Below are 18036 nucleotides of genomic sequence, written 5' to 3'. Positions count from 1 at the left end.
ACAGCAGGGAACATTGTAGTGGGCACATATGGGCCCTTGCCCATGGGACGACTTCTAGGGTTGATATTATGAGATCGAGGATTTGGAGGTAGTCCTATACCTTGAGGCGAACATAGTTCAACAGTTTTTGCAACTGGTCCATTAGTTTCCTTCTCCTTGTAGGGGGAAGAACAAGCTTGTCTTGTTTGGTGTCGACCGGACTCCCAAGTACTCTAGCGATTGGGAGGGCTGCATGCAGCTTTTGGCTGTGCTGACGACCCACCTGAGATTCTGCAGTAGATTCTTGACTCTGGTGGTCGCCTGGTAACCTTCCTCTGGAGATTCTGCCCTGATCAGCCAATCGTCCAGATAATGATGTACGAGGATTCCTTCTTTCCTCAGTGTCGCCACCACGACCACCATGATTTTGGTGAACATCTGAGGAGAGGTAGCTAGTCCGAAGAGTAGCGCCCAGAACTGGTAATGATGGTCCAGTATCGCAAATCGTAGGAAGCGCTGATGGTCGTGGTGGACCGGGATGTGGAGATAGGCTTTGGATAGATCCAGGGAAGTCAGGAATTCTCCCGGTTGTACTGCCCTTATAACTGAGCGCAGGGTTTCCATGCGGAGGTCCGGAACGTTCCCTCCTTGGGGACAATAAAATAGATGGAAAGGAGAGATCACGTGATGTGGTGAGCCGGGAAGAGGTTTTTTCTCGAGCTCCGGGTGTCCGCCCCCACAATCGCCTCTCATCTGCTCTTATTTTGCGATGACTCCCAATTAAACTACTGGTGAGAAAAAAGCCTATGTCCATCGTTCGCTATATGCAGAAATCGCCCTCGGCTATGGCGGCAAGGAGCACAAAAAAGGATAAAGAAAAACCGCGAGGTGGGGATCCTAAAATGGCGGCGGAGGCCGGACCGACAGCGGAGGGGACACAGACTCCTATAACGCTGGCTGATATCAAGGAGACAGTTAAGGCGGCACTTGATGAAAAATTCGGTGAACAAATCACTGGGATAGAGGAAAGGCTCACCACGGTGTGCTCTGTTCTCACGGAACTTACCCCCCGCATTGAACTCGTGGAAGGCCGCGTGTCGGCGCTGGAGGATAACTACACTGTGCTCCCCACCTCTCTGTCGGCGCACGAAGTCCAAATTCAACACCTCGAACAAAAATTGGATGACCTGGAGAACCGGGATCGCAGGGCTAACTTGCGCTTTCTGGGTTTTCCAGAAAGCATAACATAACGAGCTATGCCCCCTCCTCGAAAAATGGCTGCCGGAGGAACTTGGTTTGGCGGCACTGCAGGGCAGTCTGGTGGTTGAAAGGGCACATCGCCTTGGCCCGAAGAAAGATACAGCGACTCGGCCCCGCATAGTGATCGCCAAGTTGTTAAATTACAGACACAAACAAGACATTTGGCAGGCATTTCGAGTGAAGAAAGAAGCAGCATATAACGGGACAAAAATCAGAGTTTTTCAGGACTACTCTTTGCGGGTCTCAGAACAGAGGAAGGCGTTCTCCCCGATCTGCACGGAATTATACAACCGACAGGTACGCTTTTCTTTACTCTACCCGGCGAAACTAAAAATATGGGGAGCCGATAAAATTCATTTGTTTGACACCCCGGCGGCGGCTAGACTGTACCTCCAGAAGCCTTGATTGTCTGCTAGAACGACGACTTAACACTCTGGATCGTCACCCGTTGGAGTCAGACCTCACCTGCGACCTTGGGCACCTCGAGAGGGAGAGGGTCCTCCCGGCCAGGGGCAGCAGGCTGGTGCCATCTGGGCAGTGGCTTTCAAAAGCGGGTCTGTCTCCTCATCGGGTCTTAACTTTAGGTCTCTTTGGTAAACCCCATCTGCAAACAGACTACGGACTGCCTGCCAGTTTTCAGGACACTTTTACTGGCCCTCTATATACTGGCTTTCGAGGACCATGTGCAGCACAAGTTTCCTGGCAGACGGAGGCTGCATACGTGTTCCAGTTTCTGCGTTTTGGACTTTTAAAACTGCGGATATGGTATAACAGTTACTTATTCAACAGTTTAAACTGATGTTTCTGTTTTCTTGTGTTCTCTTTTCTTCACTGGTTCTTATGTCTTACTTGTGATATATTTCCTTCAATGCCTGAAAAAGTACCTGTGAAGTACTGTCATAGCTGTTAAAGTTAGAGCACTTTATGTTTCTCATCATAGTGGGGGTGTGACACCCGTACACATGTAACTCGTGATCTCTACACCACTGAAACAGTGGTTTGTTAGTCTGATGCTTGGGATTGGGGACGGGGGTTGGGGGGGACCTGCCGGGGATGCTATAACCTTTCTCAATTCTTTTCAGGAACTAGACATTTCCTTCCGCAGAGACGCAGGGAGACTAGGCTGGGGGCCTCCCTGCTCTTGACACAGCGCTGCTACCAGGGGCCTGGGCCCCAGAGTTTTTGGGTCCCCCAGGCTTATGGATAAAATAGTAACATGGAATGTGAATGGCCTGGGGTCCCCCATCAAGCGAAAGAAAATTATCAATCACTTAAAATACCTGCAGATAGACATAGCTTGTCTCCAGGAAACGCATCTTTCCGGACCCGAGAGTGCAAAATTACGCAGAGACTGGGTGGGAACTTGTATCTCCTCCGCAGCACAAGGGAAGAAAGGTGGAGTTGCAGTGTTAATCCATAAAAATCTCAACTTTACTGTTACTAACCAACTTATTGACGCTGACGGCCGTTATGTTTTGGTCACAGGTCTCTGGAATGGCACGTTAGTTACCATCTGCACTGTTTACGCACCCAACGAGTATCGGCATAGTTTTTTTGAATGCTTGGGGAATCTGCTACTTTACTCACACGCAGGGTATTTTGTTACTAATGGGGGATTTCAATTGTGTTCATGATGCCAGTGTGGACCGCAGCCCCCCTGTATTGAAGACGCCATCCAAAAAATTGAAAGGCATTGCATATCTTTGCTCTCAGCTGGACCTCCTGGACATCTGGCGGGTGTTGCACCCCACCGAGAAAGACTACACCCACATCTCCAGGGCGCATGCTTCTCTATCCCGCATAGACTACATCCTGGTCTCCCATAGCAGTTTCGCCCGCATCAGTTCAGCTACTATCAGCACACAAGCTATTTCTGACCACTCTCCAGTCTTACTGCAGATTCATACGACACGTGGGACAACAGGGCCATGCATGTGGCGATTTCCAACCCACCTTAAACAGAACATTCAATTCAAAAAATTCTTGCAAGATAAATGGAACGACTTTCTTCAACAGAATAATCAACATGCCGATAATCCCCAACTACTGTGGGAAACCTCTAAAGCTGTCCTCCGAGGTGAAATCATCTCATATACTCACTCGCTCCGTAAGCGACTAAACTCCAATATCCTACTACTGGAACAATAGCTTCGTCGTCACAAACTCAACATGCTTTCCCAACCGGATCATCCGACGAAGGAATATTATCAGACATTGAGCCAACTAAATACCTTATTACACACCAGGGCGCAACAACAATTGGATCGAGGAGAACACAAACTGTTCCAGTTTGGTAATAAGGCAGGACGGCTTTTGGATAATTTGGTCCGAGCGGAGCGTCCGAAACATTTCATCTCTCAGATGAAGGATGCTAGAGGTCATCGAGTTACGCAACAAGATGAAGTTTGTGATGTATTCCGGGAATTTTATACGCAACTCTATGCTGCTGAGCAACATGAAAATCGGTCGGCAGAAGAGGAGTTTTTTCAAGACCTTTCCCTCCCTCACCTCTCTTCTTCACGTTTGGCCTTTCTCAACCGCCCTATTCAACCTATTGAAGTCTCCAATGCCATAGCCGCGGTTCAAACGGGGAAGTCCCCTGGGCCTGACGGCCTTTCGTATGACTTTTATAAACTTTTGAGACACCAGATAACCGATACCCTGACCTTTTTTTACAGAGATGGCCTGCATAAGAACTTGTTCCCAACTGATTTCAATCTTGCTCACATTATTATCTTGCCCAAACCAGGTAAGGATCTCCTATTGCCGGGATCATACCGCCCAATATCTCTACTGAACTGCGACCTTAAAATTTTAGCAAAGGTCTTGGCGGAGCGCGTTAACATGATTCTTCCTCATCTGATTTCCCATCATCAGGTGGGTTTTGTAAAAGGACGCAAGAGTAACGCTAGCATGCTTCAATTAATTACGGCTATGAAGATCTGTCGATCCACGAACACCCCTGCGTTGGCCATCGGATTTGACTCCGAAAAAGCTTTTGATCGTGTCTTTTGGAAATACATGTTTTTTGCTTTAAGATCCATGGGCTTTGAAGGGGCTTTTTTGAAGTATATCGAGCTCTTGTATAGATCTCCGATCTCCCGAATAGTGGCCAATGGATTGGTATCCCAAAACGTGCCTATTTGTAGAGGAGTCCACCAGGGCTGCCCCCTTTCTCCTCTTTTGTATATCATCGCCATCGATCCACTTCTCCGGAAGATAGCTGCGAGCCCCAGGGTCATTGGTTTTGGAGACTCTGGTAACCCATTCAAGGTTGCGGCCTTCGCGGATGACATTTTGATTTTTATTTTGCATCCGGAATCATCCTTACCAGACGTATTGCGCTTACAAGAACTTTTTGGCTCCTTTGCTGGATTAAAAATCAACCATGAAAAATCGGAGGCAGTAGATGTTATTGGCACGGTTCGCACTACGTGGACAGGCCCATTTCCATTGCGATGGGTCGCGACTGCACTCAAGTACCTGGGAATACGAGTTCCAATCAATATTGATGATTTATATAAGGTTAATCTCAACCCTTACTCGAATACACTTCAACAACACTCACACGTTGGCGTCATTTGCCATTGTCCATAAAAGGCAGGATCCAACTTTTTAAGATGATACTATTGCCCAAATGGCTATACATCCTTCAGATGATTCCCCTTTGGATAACCAAACTGGATCTGCTTTGTATCACTACAGCGCTCCGCACCTTTCTATGGACGGCAAAGAAACCCCGTATCTCGATGGACATTTTGTATAGACCAGAAGGAGAAGGGGGGCTGGGCTGTCCGAACCTTTTGTGGTACAACATGGCATGTAATCTTCGCTTGGTTCGGAACATGCTTTTTTCTAATTCCACGTACGTTCCTACCCAAATGTTCAAAGCCTGGTATGGCGTTCCGGGGCTCAATCCCCTCCTGCAGCTGGATTCGAATCACTTACCAAGAAATCTTAAATTCAACCTTTTGCTGCGAACTTGTCGTAGAGTGTGGAGCCACCTACTCCACCTTTTTGGGTCACCTTCTCGATTGACGCCTTTTATCACCATCGTACATAATCCAGATTTCGCGCCAGGAGCCCAGGCCTCCCCTTTCCACACTTGGTACCGACAAGGGTTGCGTTTTATCTACCAACTTTTTGATGATACCAGCCACCAACCTAACTCATTTCTTACATTACAAGGCCGCTTTGCTTTGTCTACTGACGCCTATTTTGCCTTTTTTCAAGTTCAGCACTACCTCAACAGTCAAAGAGAGAGTCTCTCGCCTACTCCCTCTCTTCTCAAGCTTAAGGAGCTCTTCCCTGAACACCCTGCGCAGAAATTATCATTACATGGTATTATAAGGCTCTCTCTAAGCTAGGTACCTCTGAACCAATTCGACAGCTCTACCACAAATGGTCAACATGGCCATCTTTTAACGTATCCTTTGAGGATTTTCAACAACTTTTCACGATGACCAAGCATATTAGCGACAATGTACTTTTACAAGAAACGCATTATAAGTTCCTTTGGAGGTATTTTATTTCTCCTTCCAAAGCCAAATTGCTCAATATTGCACCTACAGACCTATGCCCCAAGTGCCATACACACACAGGCACCTACATCCATTGCTTTTGGGACTGTCCCCACATACGCACCTTCTGGACAGAACTGGCTCATCTCTGCTCATTGACCATAGGCCATACCTTACCAGTGGATCCCAACCTCTGGCTTTTTGGCTCCCACACGCTGCTGACCTGGGAACCTTCGTTGCCATCCATTTACTACTTACACAGAGTGGGATTGTTGGGCAAAAAACAGATTCTTATACACTGGCTCTCTGCTAACTCACCCTCGGTGGATTCCTGGTTTTCGAGGTTGATCTCGTTGTGCAGTCTTGAATTTACCACGGCTCGGAACACCTCGTTCAAGAAGTTCAAACTCATACAAGACATTTGGGAGCCCTTGTTTCAATACCTAAAACCTACTGTTCACCCTGGATAAATTCATTAATTCCTGGTCACCAAGTCGCTTATACGACCAGTTATGTAGTGGTGTCCCTGAGCTTCCAGCTCACTTACTTGCATATATGGGATAGTACTCTCATTCCTCACCGAATATGCCAGCTATCTCAACACATCTGCTTACTGCGTTCCCTACGGGTTTGTGTTCTCTGGAAGGAAGTGTGTTTTGCAGGATCTAACTTTGAAGTTCCTCTTCACAGCTCAACTTAGCTACCCCGGCAGGCAGGGAGGGTGGGAGGGGGATCCCCGAAGTAGAGGGAGAGGGGAAAGGAGGTTATAGGGGACTTACTGTACTAGCCATAGAGATGACTCACTGGTTTGTCATGCTTATTGTCATACTATAAGGATTTCACACCTGATTTACGCAACACAGCCTAGGTGGCCTGTTTTCTTTGCTTTATACTACCTCTGTTCAGTGTCCGCTATCTCAGGCTTCGCATAACTCCCGGTACAAACAGTTACCTCACTTGCTATTAACCTGCAGGGAATTGTATGACTTACACAGATTCTATTTGCATTTATGCTTGTAGTTGTTATCTCTTGTTTTGTATGTATTAATGCTTGTGTTTTACAAAAAGTTAATAAACATATATTTCAAAAAAAAAAAAAAAAAAAATAGATGGAATAGTGACCAGTACTTTGTTGGTGCATGGGCACAGATGTTATCGCCTTTAGGCTAAGTAGTTTTGTCAGTGTGGTTTCCGCCGCCATCGTCTTGGAGAGGGAGTGGCACGGTGATCTCATAAATTTGTCTGGAGGGATGCTGTGGAAGTCCAGATAGTATCCCTCTTGAATGATGATTAGGACCCACTTGTCTGACGTTATCTCAACCCATCTTTGGTAGAAGAGGGTAAGTCTGCCCCCTATGGCTTCTTCCTGTGGATGGGTCTGTTGATTCTCATTGTGGGTTGCGGCCGAGGCCTGTACCTGAGCCGGCTCCCCTCTTGTTGTGCCTGTTCTGAAAGGACTGGGCCCTGCCTGCATTTTTATATGGTCTAAAACGCTGGGCTCCTCTGCCCGAGGGGTGCTGGGTTCTTTTGTTCCTGTCCTCCGATAACCGAGGGACTGGGGATTCGCCCCATTTGTTGGCTAACTTCTCCAGTGCGCTTCCGAACAGGAGGGATCCTTTAAAAGGCATTCTCGTGAGTTTCGTCTTGGAGGTCGCGTCGGCTGACCAATTTCGGCGCCATAGTTGCCTTATGGCTGCCACTGCGGATGAGACGCCCCTGATAGAGGTGCACACCAGGTCTGAGGGCGCATCCGTGAGGAAAGATATCGCCGGTTCTAAGTCACCACGGCACAGCAGGAGGCGATTTGCGGTGTCATTGCTGCAACATCAAATGATTGTTTAAGGATGGATTCCTAGGGGGGAGGGTTGTAAAATGGGGGAAAATATGGAACTTCGCCCCTGGTTATTGTTTTGTTGTTCATTATGGTTACATTTTCCTGTTTGGGTGTTCCTAATAAAAGATAATTGAAAAAAAAAGGATGGATTCCTGATGTGTCCTGAGCATCCTTGAGTGCAGCTCCTTGACTGGGATGGTAGTGCATTTTGAGATAGCGCAGACCATGGCATCCACTTTTGGGAAACCTAGGAGTTGTTTGGCCATGGGTTCCAGGGAGTATAGGGCTTCTAGAGCCCATCCTCCTTTGAAGCTGGCCTCCGGGGCATTCCATTCCAGGTCAATCAGTTGTTGTACAGCCTGCAGCACTGGAAAATAGCATGAGGCCTGACAGAGACCGACCAGGACTGGGTTCATCTTTGGCTCTGCTGTGGAACTTGCATCAGGAATGGCCAGTGTCTTCAAGCTCAGAGACCCGAGATCTGGCAGCTCGTCTTTGGAGAAGAACAGCATCATGGTTCAGCATGGTTCCATCCCTGGAGCGATTTCCCCTTCCTCCAGGGAGTCAGGCTCTTCCCCCGAGGTGTCTGTGTCCCCTAGGGGGAGGCTTTTGCCCGGCTGGGGCATGTCTCAGGGGACCCGGGAGGGGCTTGGAAGGTATTGCGCTTCTGGTGGTGACTGTGGCTGTATCGCAGGTTGCATTGATTGTGCCTGGAGAAAGGATTGTAGCCCTTTGAAGAATTCCACCCAGGAAAAGGTCCAGTGGAGTTCCCCGAGGAGCCCATCTGAGAAGGGGCTGGGTCAGAGAGATACAGAGGTCCGGGGTACTATCATTGGTGGAGCCAGATTCCTCTACTGGCTGAAAGGGGCCTTGCTTCGGTTCCCCCTGAGTTTCTTCGCACTGCAGGCATAGGGCAGAGGCCAGTTCAGGTTGCGCAGCTCTCAGGTGGCAGGCTGGGCAGAGGGCTTTTCCTTTGGCTTTCTTGGCCGGCGGTGCCATGATTTGTGCGTGTGGAGTGGCTCAAAACTCGTCTGTGCGCATAGGTGCGTGCGCTGGGAGACTTAGTTGTGCGCTCCGGGAGCGCTGACGATGTGCATGCAGGATGTGGAAGATGTGCGTGCAGGCCACTATTTGTGTGCTTAGCGGGGATGCACGCGCCGCTGTATGCACAGGCGTATGTGCGCCCGGCACCATTGTGCGCGCTGCTATGCGCCCGGCACCGTTGTACGCACAAGTCTTTTGTGCGCCCGGCTAGCTGCTGTGTGCACGACTCAGTTATGCGGACCATACGGCAATCAAGGGGGGAAAATGGCGCCAACGACCACGCGGACAAGATGGCGACCCCCCCCCCCCCGGAGAGTCTCCACGAGTGTGGACCCTAGACCGGATCGGGGACTAGCCCAGACGGGGATGCTCAACCCGATGTAACAGACGCTGGAAGGACGATCTGTGCGGCTATCCGAGCCTCGGAGACCAGAGACTTTAAGAAAGTTTTCTACCCGGTCTTGTGCCGGGTGGTCTCCGGCTTCGGGGGGAGAGGGAATATACCTTCATCGCCGTGCTCTGTATTGCACCAGCTGCCTCTCAGCCACTCTGGGGGCTAAGGCCATGCCGGGAACCGGCTACCGGACCGAGGCTTGCCTCTGAGGGATCTCGGAAATCACCTCAGGAATTCTCGACTGGGGGAGGGACCCTTAGCATTCACCGCAGGAGACTGGGCTCGTCTTGTAGAGGTAAAATTTCTTTCTCTTTTTGGTCTGGATTTTCTAACACTGTGCAAGTGTTGTGTAGTGTCCCAAACTGCTTAGGAGACGAAGAAATACTGAAGAGCTATGCATGGGTCTATGTAGGCTGACGTCAGCTTGAAATCTGACTCCGTCTCCCAACTGCTATCAACTATACCCATTGGTCCTGAGTCCATCTGCTACACAATAGGAAATGACAATTTACATACAATGGAATGCACTGCTTCAGCATCACTCTCCTTAATCATAGAACCAGGAATAAGGCTAATGCCTGGGGTTTAGGACTTCACTGAACACTTAAGAACATAAGAACATAAGAAAATGCCATACTGGGTCAGACCAAGGGTCCATCAAGCCCAGCATCCTGTTTCCAATAGTGGCCAATCCAGGCCATAAGAACCTGGCAAGTACCCACTTAAAACTTTCAGTGTACTTACCCCCAACCACAAGCACACTTTATCTGTAGGAGGAACTGAGGCTTTGCAATACAGATTATCCGCCAATAAAAACCTGGTCTCCATTGGGTCTGTGGATTCCTGCAGAAATAAAATGATTTGTATAATTGCACACAGCGCCCCGCAAGCAGCAATGAGTTCATTGGATTGCCAATCATAATCGAGCAGTTTATATGCTAGGACATTGGGTTGTCTTGTATAGTGCTCTCTGTGACCTGCCTAGAATTGTGGATAGAGTGGGCAATAAATCTCTATTTTATAAGAATATTAGGGGATCCAGGTAATCACTTCAGCCCAACGGCACATGTGCAGGCACCACTGCACGCAAGATCAGCAAGAACAGTTGGAGGGCAAGCCCCAGCAGTAGAAACATGTGCAAAGTGAGTCCCAGGGACTGTGCAAAAAGCTGGTCTGCTCACACAGGAGAGCAGAGACGGGAATCACCAAGAGGCAAGCCTGAGACGGGAGGAAACTGCAGGTCTGGTGCTCAGGGAGGGGGGAAGAGAGTCAAGGGCAGAGTGTGTACAGGAGGAAGGATGAAGCAGAATGAGAACAAGTGCCCACACCCCAAACGCACCTCCGCCCCACCCAACGCCCCAAATGCACCTCCGCCCCACCAACGCCCCAAACACACCTCTGCCCCACCCAACACCCCAAAAACATCTCCATACCGACAAAGGCCTCCTACTGCCAGTCACACCACCAGAATGCCACACTATCCATCATCCCCTCTACCCCACCACATAAACCCAGTCACAACACTCAGCCCCTTCCCCTCCAAACCTACCTTCCCCTGGTGACTTACCTCCCCCTTTACACCACAAAAATATACCCTCAACCACAACAGCCTACATCACATGCACTGCTGGAAACCCTGTCGCAACACTAGACCTCAACACACCTCCGCAAACCCAGCTGCAATACAACTCCCCGCATGCCTACTCACCCCTTAACAGTACCACATATCACTCACACTACAAAAACATAACTACACTCACCCCTCCTAGCACTACACGTGCCCGCCAACACCTACACACGTCCACCCACCATACAAACCACCAACTCAATTGCAACACTCGCACCCCCTGCACCACCAACTCAACTCACACCACTGAAGCTATACACCCCCAAAACAAACACACACCACCACCCACCTGCACAAATACCCCCCAATTATATACATACAGCCCCCATCCACAAATTCTCTGTGCCACCACCTTCCACTCGCACAGCCTCAAAGCAAGGTATCGCATCGCAGCACATCTGCACATGTACATGGACAGCAATGCTTATCTAGGGCTGATGGAGAGGTTGGCATGCTGCTGAAGCAGGGGGCTTCAGGCTGTGCGGGCCCAGGGCCACTGGAATGGGCACCACGGCAGCAGTAGTGTGTGTGTGTGGGTGCGTGTGGGCTTCTAGCGTTTCCCAGACCCCATCAGCGAAAGAGGCTCTGTGAGTGTACAAAGGCGTTTCCCAGGCCTCCCTAGCAGCAGGAAGACGAAGCCAGAAGTGAGAAAGAAGGGGGGAGGGAGGTTGAGAGAGGAGTTACATAGGAGGGGGACATGAGAAGAGTGCAACAAGGAAGTTATGTGTGACCCACACGGTCCTCTATCCACATCCTCCCCATATACCCCGCAGCTGCACACAAATAATCCACCCCACCCCCCTCCTACACACAGCCACTGGGGAGGATAAGAGTGAAAAGGTAGAGGAAGTGGGAGCACAGACAACCCAGGCTCAGCTGGCCCAATACCACCTGTACACCCTCCTCCATCAGTCCCCCCACACCGGGGGAGGGGGGGGGGGAGTTCAAGGGGTAATAAGTGTGTACTTATTCCCCCAAACCCTGCACCCAGTACCATGCTTTTGTCCCCCAACAGTCATCTATCCTACTATCACCCCCAACCACATGGGGTGAGAAGAGAAAGAGGGGAGCAGGTCAAGGTATAGAGTGCAAGGGTTAAGAAGTAGTAGTAGGGGGAATTGCCCTCACCCCTGCACTGATCCACCCTCTACCAAGCCTTCCCCACCGAGTCCCACAAGAATCTCAGCTGGCAGACTGCATGGGGCCGTTTGGTCTTTTTACAATGGATTAGAAATGCACACAGGCAACATCCACCAAGATGTTATTATAAGCCCAATACCATTATTAGTTCTGGGGGAATTCTGCACTACTGCGGCACGCAGAGTTTTCTCAGAATTTCCCCCCTGTGCAGAATTTCCAAATTCTGTGCAGAAAATAGCAGAGGAGACCCCGGCATGCCGCGAATGGAGCGTGCGAAGATGAAGGCCCCCGTGTGCTGCGGAGTGTGCTCTGCTCGTGGCGAAGATGAAGGCCACGGTGAGAGTGAATGTGTGTGAGTGAGAGGGGAGGGGTGTGAGAAAGGAGAGGGGTGAGAGGAGAGGGAAGGGGGAGACAGCATGGGAGGTAAGAGAGTGGGGGGGATGCTTGATTGTGGGTTTCAGATAGAGGGAAGGAGTGTGTGTGTGTGTGTGTGTGTGTGTGTGTGAGAGAGATAAGGGAGCTGGTGTACATGAAAAAGGGATCGTGTGTAAGTGAGGGTGCTAGCCTGTGTGAAGGGATTGTGTATGTGTGAGACAGAGCCTGTGTGAAGGGGTGCGAGAGAGAGAGACATAGGTAGCCTGTGTGAGGATGTATGTGTAAGAGAAAGGGAGCTTGAGTAGGTGTGCATGCAAGAGAGAGGGCCCTTTATGAGGGGATGAGTGTGAGAGAGTGAGGGAGCCTGTATGAGGAGATGTGTGTGTGCGAGAGAGTGAGGGAGCCTGTATGAGGTGGGGTGTATGTGTACTAGAGAGAGGGAGCGTGTGCGTGAGAGAGGGAGGGACAGAGGGAGCCTGTGTGAGGGGCAGTACTGAGAACGGGGTCAAACTCTGGGACTGGCAATAGAGTTGAAGAGGTTGAGCCTAGAGGTGGAGGGGAGAGATACTGGCAGGTGGAGGAGTAGGGGCCTGAGAGGGCAAAGTGGCCTGGGGAGTAGGGAGAGCGAGTGGAAGGGACACTCTTACAGTGAATTTCTAGGGAAATTCTGCTCAAAATATTTTAAAATTCTGCATCTCTAAGTAATAATTTAAAATGTAATCAGCGGCGGATTCCCGATGAAGACCGACCCGGAGATTCGCCACCCAGGAGATACCACGTGGTCTGCAGAGCGTGGCTCTGTCACGGCCGCGCTCGGCAGACCACGTGACTAGCGCGACTGGCCCACCAGGGGATGCCCGATCCCCGACAGGCCAATCCGCTCCTGAATGTAAATTACTTAAAGACGAATGTAAATTGTGTTATTTTGACCAATATAAAAGTTACAGAATTTTAAGATTTTGTGCACAGAATTCCCCCAGGAGTAATTATGAACTAAGCAATTAGCACACTCATCTAAGAAGAGAGCAGCAAAATGGTGACGAAATATCTAATAGTAGGAGCCCAGGATAAAGGAAAATTGGTTACCTGCTAATTTTTGTTCCTGTAGTACCAAGGATCAGTCCAGACCGCTGGGTTGTGTCTCCCTTCCAAATGATGTAGTGAGAGAAAAAACTGAACAGGCACCCCCTCTTAACCTGGTGTGCCAGTATAATTCATACCATGGCAGAATGAAATATAATCATAAAATCCCAAACTTAAGAACCAATGGCTATATCAAACTGCCTAATGAAAACTGCATAACTTATGTACATGTAGGAAGTACTTCCATATGCAACTTGAATGCTGTCCACTTTAAAGTATTCTGCAGAATGAAAGGACGAGACTGAACAGACTCTCCAGGCTCCATGGGTGGGCATCTGAACTGATCCTTGATACTACAGGAATGAAAATTAGCAGGTAAGAACCAATTTTCCTTTCCATGTATGTACCAGGATCAGTCCAGACCACTGGGATATACCCAAACTGCCCTAAACGGGGTGGGACCTGGAGAGTCCCGCTCGAAGAACACTGCTGCCAAAGTAGGCTACATCCAGATCACAGACGTCCAAACGGTAATGTTTAGCAAAAGTATGTAAAGATTTCCAGGTAGCTGCTCTGCAAGTCTCCTGTGGCGAAACAAACTGACTCTCCGCCCAAGATTCCGCCTGAGATTGGATTGAATGCGCCTTCAAACCGTTCGGTATTGCGAGCCCAAGACATATATATGTCGAAGATATGGCTTCCTTCAACCATCGGGCAATAGTTGCTTGGTGGCTTTCTGTCCTTTCTTAGGACCACTCCATATGACAAACAGATGGTCAAACAACCGAAAGACAATGGTCACCTCCAAATAGTGAAGCAGAATCCGCCACACATCAAATCTTTGCAAGTCGCAAGCCTGAGGAGAATCACGATGCAAATCCGTGAAAGCATGCAACTCCATGGTCTGATTCAAGTGAAACCATGATACAACCTTCCGCAGGAAAGAGGTCACCATTCTAAGAGACACTCCTGAGTCTGAAATCTAGAGAAAAGATTCCCGGACAATGTTTGAAGCTCCGATATTCGTCTTGCCGAAGTGATAAGCCACCAGCAAAAATCGCCTTGAGAGTCAGGTCTTTCAACATGGCCCGTTTGAGAGGCTCAAAGGGAAGATCGCACAATCCACGGAGAACCAGATTCAAACTCCAAGAAGGACACACTGGTCGAACTGGAGGGTTCAAATGTTTAGTGCCCTTCAGGAAACTGACACATCCGGAAGAGCTGCAAGAGACATCCCATCAATCTTCCCCCCAAAAAGCCCAGGGCCGCAACCTGCACCCTGAGAGAACTGCATGCCAAGCCTTTCTTCAGACCCTCCTCTGTAAGAATGCCAGAATATGAACAATAGAGGCGCGACGCGGGGACACATTCAACCCGCTACACCAGGCATCAAAAACCTTCCAGACACGAACATAGGCAAGCGAAGTAGACGTCTTCCGCGCCTGCAGGAGGGTAGAAATAACCGAATCAGGATAACCTAACCTTTCTTCCTCAACTGCCTCCTCTCATAAGCCAGGCTGCTAGACAAAAGCGATCCACGTGACCGAAATACTGAGACCTCTGAGCCGGCGAGAAAAGACAGGTGCTCTGGTCTGGCAGAACCTGCGCTGTTTCCGGAACAGAGGACAAGCTGAACCAAAGGCCCTGGAGGTTCTTGGCTTATCCTCCAGTAATTTGTACACCTTGTTGTCACCTAGGGACTTGATAAGGGCTTGCAGATCATCCCCAAACAAGAATTTTCCTTTAAAGGGAGGATTGCCCAACTGGGCTTTGAAGGAAACATCAGCTGACCAGTTACAGAGCCACAGAAGCCTTCTAGCAGAGACTGCCGAAGCCATGGTGCACGAGGAGGCACGAAGAAGATCATATAAGCCATCCGGGTTGTAAGCAACAGCTGCCTCCACTCGATCCGCCTGCTCCGCTTCCGCCGGAGGCAACTCTTGAGCAGTGAGCAACTGCTGCACCCATCTAAGGGTCGCCCGTAGCATGAGGCTACTGCACACCGCCGCTCAAACGCACAGCACCGAAACTTCAACGATCCGTTTAAGAAGAACCTCAAGCTGCCAATCCTGCAACTCTTTAAGAGCGGTAGCCCCTGCCACCGGAATGGTCATTTGCTTAGTGATGGCAGAGACCGCTGCGTCCATCTTAGGGACCTTAAGGACATCCAAGGAATTGTCTGACAATGGGTAGAGCTTTTCCATAGTCCGCCCTACCCGAAGGCTTGCCTCAGGAGACTTTCACTCCCGGGTCATGAGCTGCAGTAGCATAGGATGAAAAGGAAAGGTTTTAGGGGGGACCCGAAGCCTCGAGAGGACGGGATCCACTGTAGTAGTGCGGAGCCTCAATACCTAGCTCCGCCAGTACGTGAGGAATCAAAGGATCCAGCTGTTCCCTCCGAAATAACCGGAGAACCCATGGATCATCCCCCTCCACTGGGTTGGACCCATCAACATCCCTGTCCAAATTTCCGAGGAGCTGGTGCCGCGAAGGAGGATCAAAAGGAACGGAAGCCGGAGGCCCTAATGAGTCTGAAGGTGCATGGCCTGTCCTCCCTCTAGGGGCATCTGACCCCTTCGAGAGCCGAGCAACCTTTGCTGGCGGAGGTTCTCCAGCCTGCAACTCTGCCTCAGCCTCCAAAAAAGCTTTGTGGATTAAAAGCACGAATTTTGATGAAAGGAAGTCTGGCCCTTTAAGGCCCCCCTCCGCGGGGGGGGGTGGGGGGTCAGAACCTGGAGGGGAAGCGGGCACCTGAATTGGAGGCCTAACAGGACTGAAGTTTGGTGGAGAAAGCGGAGGAGGGGCCTCCCCTCCCCCTGCATCCAGCTCCACAGGAGATCGTGGTGCAAGCAAAACGGCCGCCGTTCCCGCCCAAGCCCGGCAAGGACGAGATTTTCTGCCTGCACTACGAGAGCACGCTAAAATCGCTCCAGAGCTACTCTCCGACGGTCCTTCACTGCCAGGGAGGCAACGTGCACAAAGACCGTCGCGGGAGAGCTAGATCACCAGCGAACATGAAGAGCCCCGCGGCATCCCAGAGACAATTGAAAAAAATGGTGAAATTGCCCCTCCAGAGTCCCAGGAACCTGTGCACAGTAAGAAATAAAATATTTTTAACAAATGCCATCAATCGCAGCACAGGAGGCGGCACTCGAGGAATTCACCCGTTTCAGAGTGCAAGGGGACGGACCAGCCCACCGGTTAATCCCCTACTTACCGGGATCAGGAGACGGCTATCGGGGTGTCCAACCCTAGCCGTGCCTCAACCAAGGTCAGAGCCTCGAGAGGTTCAACACCGCTCACGTCAACAATAAAACTAACACCCAACCTTTTTTTTTTTTTTTTCAACTAACTTGATTTAACCAAAGATTCATTTGATGAGGCTGAACACCTCTGGAGAAAACAACTCCTTAACTAAAAAGGTTTTGTTTTGTTTTTTTTGTTAAAGGATCAGGACCGCAGGTTCCGTCACCCTCATCTGCTGGAGTCAGAGAAAATACAGAAGGTTCGCAGGTAGCACACCAGGTTAAGAAGAAGGTGCCTTTTTAGTTTTCTCTCTGACTCCATCTGCGGGAAGGGAGACACTACCCAGCGGTCTGGACTGATCCTGGTACGTACAGGAAACAAGGCTCATCCCCAACTGAAGATAAAAAATGACACATGCCATGGCGCAGAGAAAACCCATAAGGTATATATGTAAATGCTTCCTGATAGCAACACAGGTACTTATGGCCTTTCTTTTCCTAAGCAGGGGCATATTTCTCAGTGGGTTTTTACTGATAAAAGCTCTCAGGAACAAGCCCAAGGACCAGCAACATCTATAGGATTCCTCCTAACCTTACATGCATCATCTGTTCCTTATTTCTGTCTAGCAGCCAAGCGTCTGCCTCCATGCCAGTGTTTCCACATCTGGGTGGAGAGCGTTTTACACACAAAAACCCAGAGTTCAGGAATACTCCTAGGGCATATGGAGAACAGATGTACTGTTAAAGCACTGAAAATCTCTCTGACCTGTGTGATAAAGGCAGGTCCCCAGGCCCCCACCTTGGAATATGGAACCATTCTGCACAAGTTCCATAAAATCTGCATCCCTCAGCCAGATTAATTAGTGCAGCAACCATGAGCTCCATTTTTACTAAATGTCATTTGCTTATGACATGATCAGTACCTTTCTCCAGTTAGCCAGGTGACCAGAAACGAGGATGACGACGAGAATAAGGGAAGTGCAAAGCATTTATTAATTACATTTGAGTGCCTGCTACTTGCCATGGCACTTCTCAGTGGTTTATAGCAACCTCAAAAAAACAAAGCCACATCATAAAAATATAACCCCATCCAGGTATCCAGTTCCCAATAATACATAAAATATATAGCTACCCTCTTCCCACCCCAACTAACCCCATACAAAATACCCTCAGTACAATGTATTGCTCCAACAATTCTAGAAGCCACCCTCACCCTTCCTATCCCACTCCATCCTACAGGCAGGCAGAAATCCACATTCCCACTTACAGCTCAACCTCTCCTCACCCCACCTCCCCCAAGGAACAGGTGGAAGCTCTAAGCTAAGGTGCAGACCTGCACCTCTAATAAATCGATGGCCTAAACACAATCTAAGAATTCATTTATCCTAAAGACATGCTCCAACAGCCAAGTCTTGCCTATTTTTTGGAAGCTCTGGTTTCAGCGTGCTCATCTGTGTCAGCATGTAACACGCGTTTATTTCAGGAAACACAAAAGAAAGAATTTTCTCTATTTTCTTTTTGATTTCTTGACCAAG

At 49.5% G+C, this 18036-nt stretch overlaps 1 protein-coding gene across 2 annotated transcripts in view; it reads right to left on the bottom strand.

The window, feature by feature from the left end:
- VBP1 (VHL binding protein 1) overlaps positions 1–18036 on the bottom strand; it is a 37634-nt gene that overhangs the window by 6086 nt on the left and 13512 nt on the right. For both annotated transcript variants that reach the window (XM_029586045.1, XM_029586046.1), the window contains exon 4: positions 9776–9874. In XM_029586045.1, coding sequence (XP_029441905.1) covers positions 9776–9874 — 99 coding nt within the window. The remainder of the gene's footprint in view (positions 1–9775; positions 9875–18036) is intronic.

Source organism: Rhinatrema bivittatum, unplaced genomic scaffold (assembly GCF_901001135.1).
Source record: "Rhinatrema bivittatum unplaced genomic scaffold, aRhiBiv1.1, whole genome shotgun sequence".
In the NCBI taxonomy this organism is placed as follows: domain Eukaryota; kingdom Metazoa; phylum Chordata; class Amphibia; order Gymnophiona; family Rhinatrematidae; genus Rhinatrema; species Rhinatrema bivittatum.
Note: the sequence above shows the minus strand (reverse complement) of the source record. Positions and strands in the feature narration are given on the sequence as shown.